This window comes from Ranitomeya imitator, chromosome 1, assembly GCF_032444005.1.
Source record: "Ranitomeya imitator isolate aRanImi1 chromosome 1, aRanImi1.pri, whole genome shotgun sequence".
Classification (NCBI taxonomy): Eukaryota; Metazoa; Chordata; class Amphibia; order Anura; family Dendrobatidae; genus Ranitomeya; species Ranitomeya imitator.
In genome coordinates, this window is record NC_091282.1 from 1084324414 (window position 1) to 1084337553 (window position 13140).

General features: G+C 44.5%; 1 protein-coding gene across 2 annotated transcripts in view; it reads right to left on the minus strand.

The window, feature by feature from the left end:
* The window catches only part of FBXO8 (F-box protein 8), a 68121-nt gene that overhangs the window by 30120 nt on the left and 24861 nt on the right, over window positions 1-13140 (minus strand). For both annotated transcript variants that reach the window (XM_069744244.1, XM_069744245.1), the window contains one exon: window positions 11043-11353. In XM_069744244.1, coding sequence (XP_069600345.1) covers window positions 11043-11344 — 302 coding nt within the window. In that variant the 5' untranslated portion in view covers window positions 11345-11353. The remainder of the gene's footprint in view (window positions 1-11042; window positions 11354-13140) is intronic.

The following is a 13140-nucleotide window of genomic DNA, read 5'->3' on the forward strand; positions in this document are numbered from 1 at the left end:
TATTTTTTTTTTTTTTAAGGGACCACATCTCATTTGAAGTCATTTTGAGGGGTCTACAGGTCCTTCTCAAAAAATTAGCATATAGTGTTAAATTTCATTATTTACCATAATGTAATGATTACAATTAAACTTTCATATATTATAGATTCATTATCCACCAACTGAAATTTGTCAGGTCTTTTATTGTTTTAATACTGATGATTTTGGCATACAACTCCTGATAACCCAAAAAACCTGTCTCAATAAATTAGCATATTTCACCCATCCAATCAAATAAAAGTGTTTTTTAATAACAAACTAAAAAACCATCAAATAATAATGTTCAGTTATGCACTCAATACTTGGTCGGGAATCCTTTGGCAGAAATGACTGCTTCAATGCGGCGTGGCATGGAGGCAATCAGCCTGTGACACTGCTGAGATGTTATGGAGGCCCAGGATGCTTCAATAGCGGCCTTAAGCTCATCCAGAGTGTTGGGTCTTGCGTCTCTCAACTTTCTCTTCACAATATCCCACAAATTCTCTATGGGGTTCAGGTCAGGAGAGTTGGCAGGCCAATTGAGCACAGTAATACCATGGTCAGTAAACCATTCACCAGTGGTTTTGGCACTGTGAGCAGGTGCCAGGTCGTGCTGAAAAATGAAATCTTCATCTCCATAAAGCATTTCAGCCGATGGAAGCATGAAGTGCTCCAAAATCTCCTGATAGCTAGCTGCATTGACCCTGCCCTTGATGAAACACAGTGGACCAACACCAGCAGCTGACATGGCACCCCACACCATCACTGACTGTGGGTACTTGACACTGGACTTCAGGCATTTTGGCATTTCCTTCTCCCCAGTCTTCCTCCAGACTCTGGCACCTTGATTTCCGAATGACATGCAAAATTTGCTTTCATCAGAAAAAAGTACTTGGGACCACTTAGCAACAGTCCAGTGCTGCTTCTCTGTAGCCCAAGTCAGGCGCCTCTGCCGCTGTTTATGGTTCAAAAGTGGCTTTACCTGGGGAATGCGGCACCTGTAGCCCATTTACTGCTTCCTCAGGTTCCCCAAGGTCTGGAATCGGTCCTTCTCCACAATCTTCCTCAGGGTCCGGTCTCCTCTTCTCGTTGTACAGCGTTTTCTGCCACATTGTTTCCTTCCAACAGACTTACCATTGAGGTGCCTTGATACAGCACTCTGGGAACAGCCTATTTGTTGAGAAATTTCTTTCTGGGTCTTACCCTCTTGCTTGAGGGTGTCAATGATGGCCTTCTTGACATCTGTCAGGTCGCTAGTCTTACCCATGATGGGGGTTTTGAGTAATGAACCAGGCAGGGAGTTTATAAAAGCCTCAGGTATCTTTTGCATGTGTTTAGAGTTAATTAGTTGATTCAGAAGATTAGGGTAATAGGTCGTTTAGAGAACCTTTTCTTGATATGCTAATTTTTTGAGACAGGTTTTTTGGGTTATCAGGAGTTGTATGCCAAAATCATCAGTATTAAAACAATAAAAGACCTGACAAATTTCAGTTGGTGGATAATGAATCTATAATATATGAAAGTTTAATTGTAATCATTACATTATGGTAAATAATGAAATTTAACACTATATGCTAATTTTTTGAGAAGGACCTGTATATGATAGAAAATACCCAAGTGTGACTCCATTCTAAAAACTGCACCCCTCAGGGTCCTCAAAACCACATTCAAGAGGTTTATTAACCCTTCAGGTGTTTCACAGGAATTTTATGTTTAAATAAAAATTAACATTTAACTTTTTTCACAAAAAATATACTTCAGCTCCAATCTGTTATTTTACCAAGGGTAACAGGAGAAAATGGACCCCAAAAGTTGTTGCACAATGTGTCCCGAGTACGCCGATACACCATATGTGGGGGTAAACCACTGTTTGGGCGCATGGCAGAGCTCGGAAGTGAAGGAGCGCCATTTGACTTTTCAATGCAAAATTGACTGGAATTGAGATGGGACGCCATGTTGCGTTTGGAGAGCCCCTGATGTGCCTAAACACTGAAACCCCCCACAAAAGACACCATTTTGGAAAGTAGACCCCCTAAGGAACTTATCTAGATGTGTGGTGAGCACTTTGACTCACCAAGGGCTTCACAGAAGTTTATAATGCAGAGCCGTAAAAATAAAAAAATCATATTTTTTTCACAAAAATCATCTTTTCACCCCCAATTTTTTTTATTTTCCCAAGGGTAAGAGAAGAAATTGGACCCCAAAAGTTGTTGTACAATTTGTCCCGAGTACGCCGATACCCCATATGTGGGGGTAAACCACTGTTTGGGCGCATGGCAGAGCTCGGAAAGGAAGGAGCGCCATTTGACTTTTCAATGAAAAATTGACTGGAATTGAGATGGGACGCCATGTTGCGTTTAGAGAGCCACTGATGTGCCTAAACATTGAAACCCCCCACAAGTGACACCATTTTGGAAAGTAGACCCCCTAAGGAACTCATCTAGATGTGTTGTGAGAGCTTTGAACCCCCAAGTGCTTCACAGAAGTTTATAACGTAGACCCGTGAAAATTAAAAATCCAATTTTTTTCCCTCAAAAATGATCTTTTCGCCCCCCAATATTTATTTTCCCAAGGGTAACAGGAGAAATTCGACCCCAAAAGTTGTTGTCCAATTTGTCTCTAATATACTGATGCCCCATATGTGGGAGAAAACTACTGTTTGGGCACACGTCGGGGCTCGGAAGGGAAGTAGTGAGGTTTTGGAATGCAGACTTAGATGGATTGGTCTGCGGGCGTCATGTTGCATTTGCAGAGCCCTTGATGTGCCTAAACAGTAGAAACCTACCACAAGTAACCCCATTTTGGAAACTAGATCCCCCCAAAGGAGCTTATCTAGATGTGTGGTGAGCACTTTGAACGCCCAAATGCTTCACAGGAGTTTATAACGCAGAGCCGTGAAAATAAAATAATATTTTTTCCCCACAAAAATGATGATTTTTTTAGCCCCAATTTTTTTTATTTTCCCAAGGGAAATTGGACCCCAAAAGTTCTTGTCCAATTTGTCCTGAGTAAGCTGATGCCCCATATGTGGGGGTAAACCACTGTTTGGGCACATGGCAGAGCTCAGAAGGGAGGGAGCTCAATTTGACTTTTTGAACGCAAAATTGGCTGGAATCAATGGTGGAGCCATGTCGCGTCTGGAGACCCCCTAGTGTACCTAAACCAGTGTTTCTCAAACTCCAGTCCTCAAGACCCACCAACAGGCCAAGTTTTCAGGATTTCCATAGGTGATGGAGTTAATGCTGAAGCAGGTGATGAAGCAGGTGCCGCCTCCTCTTGCAGCATTATCGTCCCCGGTGCCTGCGCATTAAGTTTTTTATTTCGGGCGTGCGCTGCCTTTTGTACTTACAGCGCAGGCACCAGGGACGATAATGCAGCAAGAGGCGGCGGCGCCCGGCGTGCACAGGCCCGGAGTGACGGCTATGCTGCGTCTGATTAGGAAGGAAAGTCCCGCCTCTCTGGCGATTTCAGGGTATGAGGGGGCACATTTTATAAACGTTTATTTCAGCGTGTGCAGGCATCATAACTAAAAGCCACCTTGTCAGAATGCAGCATTAGTGCTGCACAAGATGGCTCTTTTAGTTACAAACGCCTGAGGGGGTGACCGGTTCTCTTTAACCCTAATTGGAAAATGGAAATAAATAAATTTTCTTTATTTTTTTTCCCTAACTAAGGGGGTGATAAAAAGGGGGTTTATTTACTATTTTTTTTTATTTTGATCACTGTGATAGACCCCATCACAGTGACCAAAACGAACCAATAGGAAAAATCTTCCTATAGTTGCCGGGTGCTGGCCAGCCGATCTCAGCTTTTCTTCCCGGAAAAAGATGGCGGCGCCCATGGGGGGAAGCAGGAGGGCAGAGGAGCACCGGGAGGGGATCGGGGACCCTATTTTTCTCTTCCCTGATGTGCGATCACATCAAAGGAGAGAAATTAAATGGCACATCAGACTTTTTTTTGCGGTCACCGGTTAACAGCGATCACAAAACCGGGGTTGGTAAAAACCCGACTTGAATCATGATCTTCGGGGTCTCAGCTACCCCCGGAAGCCTAGACCCCGGAGATCTGCCTGGTGCCGGCCGATCTCGGTGGGTGCCCTGCACATGTGCCCGCCATTTTCTTCCCGGGAGAAGAAGGCGGCGCCCCCGGGGGGGGGGGTTGAAGCAGGAAGGCCGAGAAGCACAGGGAGGAGTGTGGGGGGGGGGGGATCAGAGACCCCATTTCTCTCTCCTCTGATGTGCGATCACATCAAAGCGGAGGACTCCGCGTCTATGCACGGCACACACCACCCCCTCCTCTGTTTAAGTGGATCTTAACACTTGCCGGTCTTCATCTGAGACGCTGCTCTTTCTGTGTGCCCAGAGACACTCTTTTTGGCTCTCCTCGCATCTCCTCACATAGTACGTAACTGATGAAGGTCCGGTGTGTTGGACCGAAACGTTTTTTTGGGTACTACATGAAAATTCACTAAGAGCATAAAGTTGAGTGTAAGGTTCTTCTTTATATATACTGTAAGGTGTGGGAACCTACCTTTGCACTACCACCAGTAGTGCACACGTTTCTACCATTTAAATTATTGTATACTCTACTGTGTCCTCCTCCGCCCGGGAGCTGTGGTATGATCAGACCATGTTCCTGCACGGTCAGACACGGCCATTACACAGTACACAGCAGGGGCACAATTATAAGAGAATCCCAGCACGGAACATTTTATTTAAACATTCAATTGTGGAAATTATTATTATTAAAAAGATTTATTAATTAAAATCAACTTTTGTTTGTGGGAAATCCCCTTTAATATGAGCGCATTTTATTAGCAATTACCCCAATACAAAACTACAAGTTAATCTAAGGTTCCCTTCCATTTCCTCGAAACTGGATTACAGATTCAGTCATTCTCCTTAGTTCAATCTTCATACACTTTTGGGGTATATATTTTTTTTGTATGAAATACAATAGGAAAGTAAGATTGTGACTTCTATTTTGAATCTTGTTACACCACACAATGGGGCGGTTTTCTCAGGGCCGATAATCATGAAATCATTTGTTAGTGAAGTCATTTGCCTTTGGAGCTTCTATCGAATAATGCAGCATCCTTCACACACAGGCATTTCTTGAATTCTTGCGAATAAATCCGCCATATATTGTGGTATTTAAGCCACATCTGAATCCAATCATTCATGTTTCACATCAATCACTTCAAGTAATAGGAGTAGTGGGCTAAAATCATAGTGAGCACTTCAACGGTCGGGCTTTTTAGCTCAACATAATTGACCTTTGACGCACAGATCTCAGACATTGTGGGTATTTTTAGAGTACAGTTTCCCACTGTTCTTACCTACGCTCCTACCTCTGTTCCCAAATAGCTGTGAACCACAAAACTCTCTAGAGGATCCATGGAGCTCAGTTTCCATGAAATCAGTGGCAGGCAATTATCACAGAAGTAATACAAGACACGTTTAAAGGCACTGAAGATACTGCCCATGCATGTGCTGGCTTCTAAGCCTTTGGAATATGGACTAAATCACACTTTGGAAGAAAACCAAATCGCATATTACATCAATTCAGTCTATTAGCTATAAACTCCTATGTGAACAGAAATCCATAAAATAGAACATAAAATATGTGTGGTATCATGTGGGTACGGAGCATAGGGAAGAAGTACCAATGTCCTCAATGCCATTGGACATACTGTATAAACAGGAACTTAAAGATTACACCGATTTTGGGGTACTTTTAAAAGGGGATATTGAAAAAGTTAAAATTTGCAAAATGCTAGTAAAGGTAAGCGACTTCACAATTTACTTGTTATTAAAAATCCTTTCTGTTCAAGAATGGAGTAATTTTTTTTTTTACTGCTCGCTGACTAGATAACCGACCACTACTACAGTAAATCAGTGGTTGCCGGTCTCCCAGTCAAGGGGCCTACCCAGCACTTATGATCTTGTTACTTTAGAGCTTTTAATAACTACTTTTAAGCCAGCTGATTAACTGGATCTGACCAGCTTCAGCGTCCCGGCACTCCTCTGATTCAATGGATCAGACCAGCGTCAGTATCCCTGCGCTACTCTGATTCACTGGATGAGACCAGATTCATCGCCCCTGTGCACCTGGTTGACTGGACCCAACCAGCTTCAGTATCCCTGCACTCCCGATTCAATATCCCTAAGCTCCTCTGATTCACTGGATGAGACCAGCTTCATCGCCTCTGCACACCTCTGATTCACTGGATCCAACCAGCTTCAGTATCCCTGCGCACCTCTGAATTACTGAATGAGACCAGCTTCATCGTCCCTGCGCACCTCTGAACCACTGGATGAGACCAGCTTCATCGTTCCTGCGCACCTCTGAATTACTGAATGAGACCAGCTTCATCACCCCGGCACACCTCTGAATCACTGGATGAGACCAACTTCAACTTTCCTGCGCACCTCTGAGTCACTGGATCCAACCAGCTTCAGTATCCCTGCACTCCTGATTCAATATCCCTACGCTCCTCTGATTCAGTGGATCAGACCAGTTTCTGTGTCCCTGCGCTCCTCTGATTTACTGGATCCCACCAGCTTCAGCGTCCCTGCGCTCCTCTGATTCAACGGCTCAGGCCAGCTTCAGGGTTCCTGGGCTCCCATGATTCACTGGATCCCACTAGCTTCTGTGTCCCTGCGCTCCTCTGATTTACTGGATCACACCAGCTTCAGCATCCCTGCGCTCCTCAGATTTACTGGATCCCACCAGCTTCAGCGTCCCTGCACTCCTCTAATTTACTGGATCCCACCAGCTTCAGCGTCCCTGCGCTCCTCTGATTTACTGGATCCCACCAGCTTCAGCGTCCCTGCGCTCCTCTGATTTACTGGATCCCACCAGCTTCAGCGTCCCTGCGCTCCTCTGATTTACTGGATCCCACCAGCTTCAGCGTCCCTGCGCTCCTCTGATTTACTGGATCCCACCAGCTTCAGCTTCCCTGCGCTCCTCTGATTTACTGGATCCCACCAGCTTCTGTGTCCCTGCGCTCCTCTGATTTACTGGATCCCACCAGCTTCAGCGTCCCTGCGCTCCTCTGATTTACTGGATCCCACCAGCTTCAGCTTCCCTGCGCTCCTCTGATTTACTGGATCCCACCAGCTTCTGTGTCCCTGCGCTCCTCTGATTTACTGGATCCCACCAGCTTCAGCGTCCCTGCGCTCCTCTGATTTACTGGATCCCACCAGCTTCAGCTTCCCTGTGCTCCTCTGATTTACTGGATCCCACCAGCTTCTGTGTCCCTGCGCTCCTCTGATTTACTGGATCCCACCAGCTTCAGCTTCCCTGCGCTCCTCTGATTTACTGGATCCCACCAGCTTCTGTGTCCCTGCGCTCCTCTGATTTACTGGATCCCACCAGCTTCAGCTTCCCTGCGCTCCTCTGATTTACTGGATCCCACCAGCTTCTGTGTCTCTGCGCTCCACTGATTTACTGGATCCCACCAGCTTCTGTGTCCCTGCGCTCCTCTGATGCTGCAGAGCAAAGCAACCTCTGCCTACAGGATGGGAGAGTGCAGTTTGGGCCAGCTGCTCAACGATGCCACTGATCCGAACAGTCAGCAAAGCAGAAGTGCTGGTGCGACCCCCAGCAACTTATCCACTTTTCACACAATTCTTTTAATTAAAACATTAGTCATTTTTTTTCAATCAGTTTAAAATGACTTATGTTCCCCATGGCGCTTCTTCTTGCTGCTGCATCAGGATGACATGGATGGGCTGACACTGCCTAATTCAATCAAGATTGTGCCGACATCTAGATACTGGCATCAGCACGGCTTTCAGGTTTATGCTACATCCGTGAGGTTCAGATACAAGTGTAGGGCCTTTCCATACAAGATTAAAGAAGACCTCAGCTGTCCGCTCTTCAGATGCTGGAGCGCTGTTCTATTAAATCCAAAATGGTCTGTGAGGTTTGGAATCTCATGTCAGGTATATGGATTACTGGGATAGAGAATGTGAGGAAATGGTAGAAATCTACTCACCAATACTGTAGCACAGCACTTATCTACCATCTCTTCACACGTATGCCAGAAATCCTTACATCTGAGAAAGGTCAGAGAGAAGACAGAATTTTTTTTTTCGATATTAGGTTTCAATTAAAAAAGCACTACAGGACCTCAAGTACGGAGTGCAGAGTTCTTCTTTAATATTGTTACCAAAGGTCGGGATAACAGCCGTGTCCTAAGATCATATCCAAAGTGACTAAATGACTGGACAGTGGGCATAACTGGAAATCGACAAAAACCTGATATCACATCCCGCTACATACAGTTCCAATAATACTGGCCACATAGGGAAAAAAAAGTTGTACACACAGTCAAAATTGTTGGTACCCCTCGCTTAATGACAGAAAAAGCCACAATGGTCACAGAAATAACTTGAATCTGACCAAAGTAATAATAAATGAAAGATCTATGAAAATGAACAAATGAAAGTCAGACATTGCTTTTCAACCATGCTTCTACAGAATTTTAATTAATTGCCAATAAATGTGACAAAAGGGACATGTTAAATCACGGTGTGTCCACTAGCTAGCATCACAGGTGTCTACAATCTTGGAATCAGTGAGTGGGCCTGTGTATAGGGCTACAGATACTCTCTGTGATGATTGGTGACATGATGTGTATCACACTCAGCATGGACCAGAGGAAACGAAGGAAAGAGTTGTCTCAGGAGATTAGAAAGAAAATTATAGACAAACACGTTAACGGTAAAAGTTATAAGACCATGTCCAAGCAGCTTGATGTTCCTGTGACTACAGTTGCACATATTATTCAGAAATTTAAGCTCCATGGGACTGTAGCCAACCTCTCTGGACGTGGCTGCAGGAGAAAAATTGATGACAAATCAAAGAGACGGATAATATGAACCGTAACAAAAGAGCCCAGAAAAACTTCACAACAGATTACAGGTGAACTTCAAGCTCACGGAACATCAGTGTCAGATAGCACCATCCGTTGTTGTATGAGCCAAAGCGGACTTCATGGGAGATGACCAAGGAGAACACCATTGTTGGAAAAAAAAAAATCATAAAAAAGCCAAATTGGAATTTGCCAAACTACATGTTGACAAGCGACAAAGCTTCTGGGAGAATGTCCTAAGGACAGATGAGACAAAAATGGAACTTTTTGGCAAGGCACATCAGCTCTATGTACACAGACAGAAAAATGAAGCATATCAAGAAAAGAACACTGTCCCTACTGTGAAACATGGAGGAGGCTCTGTTATGTTCTGGGGCTGCTTTGCTGCATCTGGCACAGGGTGTCAAGAATCTGTGCAGGGTACAATGAAATCTCAAGATTATCAAAGGATTCTAGAGAGAAATGTTCTGCCCAGTATCAGAAAGCTTGGTCTCAGTCGCAGGTCATGGGTCTTGCAACAGGGTAATGACCCAAAACACACAGCTGAAAACACCCAAGAATGGCCAAGTGGAAAACATTGGACTATTCTGAAGTGGCCTTCTATGAGCCCTGACCTAAATCCTATTGAGCATCTTTGGAAAGAGCTGATACATGCCATCTGGAAAAGGCAGCCTTCAACCACGAGACAACTGGAGCAGTTTGCTCTTGAGGAGTGGGCCAAAATACCTGTCGAGAGGTGCAGAAGTCTCATTGACAGTTACAGTAATCGTTTGATTGCAGCGATTGCCTCAAAAGGTTGTGCAACAAAATATTAAGTTTAGGGTACCATCATTTCTGTCCAGGCCATGAATTTTATTTATTTATTTATTTTTAATTCTGTGGAAGCATGGTTGAAAAGCAATGTCTGACTTTCATTTGTTCATTTTCATAGATCTTTTATTTATTATTGCTTTTGTCAAATTCAAATTATTTCTGTGAACATTGTGGGTTTTTCTGTCATTAAACGAGGGGTACCAACAATTTTGACCATGTGTGTACGTTCAGAAATGATTGTTGTGGTCTGTTCTGACCGAGGCACGGGTATGGGAATGTGAGGACTTTGATTTCCTAAGTACAATTCAATCACTTGCAAGGCTGGAGCGAAGTTCACTTAAGACTATATCTCTGCTTGTGAGCGGCAGGGTTTCCAGGCCAAGGTTAATGCAGCAGTAAAGTAATCATAGACAGAACTACATAAACCAAGGTCATTGACCTACAAGGGCTGGAGAGTACACATGGAAGGCAATTCTCTGGAAGATCATGCCGTCTACACAGCGCCCGGTCATATTTACGGGTCATTAGCGTTTCCACTGAACTAGCATATTTTATCAGAAAATTGAAGGAAAAACTAAACATGCCATCAATATGAAACAAAAGGCTGCAGACTTCGGAGAAAACATTAATTGCTGGATCAAGTATTTTTGCATTAAGACCTGGCAGTCTTCCACCATTACATGGAGGCATTTTGTACTTGAGAAAAATTGCTACACGTGCTTATCTGATCGCGTGTCAACAATTCAGATGTATCCAGTCACCATGCGGAGGAAATTAAGGCTGTGTGCACACATTGAGGATTTACTGTGTAAAATACGCGCTTTGGCTAAAAGGCGCTGATGGTTGAAGTCCGCAAGGAAAAAAAGATATGCAGCACGTGCATGTGATTTCAGAAAAAACCCACTCACTTTGCTGGTACTGTAAAATGGAGCAAAAAAAAGAAAAATAGAGGCACAAATGCAGCGTGTGAACAAGCCCTAATAGGTTTGCGGACACTTTCCTAATGTTTAGCTGCATTCATTACTCTCGCAATATGACAAGCACTCGCCATTCTATCAGCGTTCATCAGATCATCATAGTCTGGATTAGTTGCGATGCCCTTAGGTCATCCAAAAGCCTACAGTCACACCTCATTTCCCCACCAGCGGTGCATGCGTCAGGAAATGTTTCTGACGTGTACAATGAACGTGGCCATAGGGCATAATGTGCCCGATTTATGCCAAAAGAGTGGACTGGATTTATGTATTGATTTTCACCTGTCCATTTTAAACCTATTAAGGAAAGGAGTTGAGTCTCTGTTATCAGCCACGCATCTGCCACTGTGACTTACCCTTGCCAAAGCAGCTCGTCATTAGCCAGGTCTTGCCATACACAGGATGCCAGGCACAGGTCAGTTGCATTGAGATAGGATAATATAGTAAGGCTTAATTCAGGTGGCAGCATTTCAAGATTAATAAACCCTTGTTCATCCTTTGCTTTTCTAGCTTTCAGCAGATGGTAGAGATCTATGCCCCCCTGTGTGTGTCTCCGATGGTTCATATTGCTGTCATGTTCTGCGGACAAGAAGCTGTGATCTATGTATCCTTGCTGATATTGCTGGTTTCTTGCAACTCTCCAGAGCCCTTGACCCATCTGTGATCCCTGTTTCATAAAAATAGTAAGATTAGTACAAAACAGTTACCTTGTGTCTGCTGAAAACAGATTAAGAGCAAGAGGGACACTTGAGCATGTGACATACAAATGCGGTGGTGACCAGTTACTAGACGGCGATCTACCGGTAGACTGCATAGCACAGACTAGCGGACCTCTAAGGGACCGTGGAGTCACAATCAGGAGGCAATGTTAAGGGAAGTTGGTAGAAATGTCAAAATAATATTAAAGGGGTAGTCTCAAGTTTTAAAGTTATCCCTTATCCATCAATAATTGATAAGTTCCTGTTAGCCGAGGTCCAACTGCAGTGACCTCCTCCAATCCGGAGAACTTGGGCTCTGAAGAGCGGTGGCCGATCACTCACACAGCCGCTCTATTCATTCTTAACGGGACCACCGGAGATAAGAGAGCGTTGGACTTCGACACTCCCGCAAGAGTGAATACAACGAATCTTGTGATCAGTGGAGGTCCCTGCGGTTGGACCTCCAGCGAACAAGAACTTTCAAACTTGAGAATACCTTTTTCAATACAATTATAAATTATATTCAAGTCACTATTTGTGCCAAGACAAACTTTAGAAACTGGAAAAAAAAAAAAGTTTAACCTGAAGTTGTAACGTGAGGGATGACCAATTTATTGGACAATTAGGCTGTTCATCTCCAAAACTGAGAAGATAGCACCCTCCTAATTTCCTGTTTTGGAGTCCGTGCTAACTCCATTCTATGGAAATGCTCATGGATGAATCATATGGGGACTTGTGTGAGCCACACAATGATAGAAGGAATCACATATTCGTAACCTAAGGAAACATTCATTTTATATATGCTTTATAAAAAAAAGAAAAAGAGAGAGAGAGTGGATAGCCTGAGGAAGAGATTCCAGGGCACCATGGAGCGAAATATCATGCACAAGGTATAGCTAAGTATCTCTTACAGCTACAGTGCTCTTTTAGGTCACAAAAAATACTTCTACACAAAGTAGCGCATGTCCTGATGACCCAGGACCGCACCATGCTTCTCTGATGTTATTACATATTTTATTCACATGGAAAATCTATAACCTGGGGAGGTGGAATATGAATCTGAAAGCGTCAATTTCCTCTTCAAATATCAATGATCTCGGAATTTATTGGCTCATCCAGTGGCTTTCATGAACGCATAGAGCTCATTCTGCAGGAAACGCTTGATGTCCGCTATAAATATTTAAAGAATGTCTTCCAAAAAGTAAACTTTGAAGAGTACTCGCTGTACAAGAGAAATCTTTGAAGTGTCTTCCCCTTGTTTCACACTAACATTAGGCCGGTTTTCCAAAATACATTTCAAGATTACCGAAAAATCTAATGTTAATTATTAAAAGTCTGCTTATCGACCGATCTACATAGAGCAACAGTCAGCACTTTACTGGGATGAAATAGAACATCCTGCGCAGAGTAAAAGCTGGAAAAGAGATCACAATAAATCCAAAGAGTTCTGTATATACGCTTTACAGCCGGCCCGGCCGCTAGGGCCAGAGGCTCCCCTCCACAGCCCGCCCGCTAGGGCCAGAGGCTCCCCTCCACAGCCCGCCCGCTAGGGCCAGAGGCTCCCCTCCACAGCCCGCCCGCTAGGGCCAGAGGCTCCCCTCCACAGCCCGCCCGCTAGGGCCAGAGGCTCCACTCCACAGCCCGCCCGCTAGGGCCAGAGGCTCCCCTCCACAGCCCGCCCGCTAGGGCCAGAGGCTCCCCTCCACAGCCCGCCCGCTAGGGCCAGAGGCTCCCCTCCACAGCCCGCCCGCTAGGG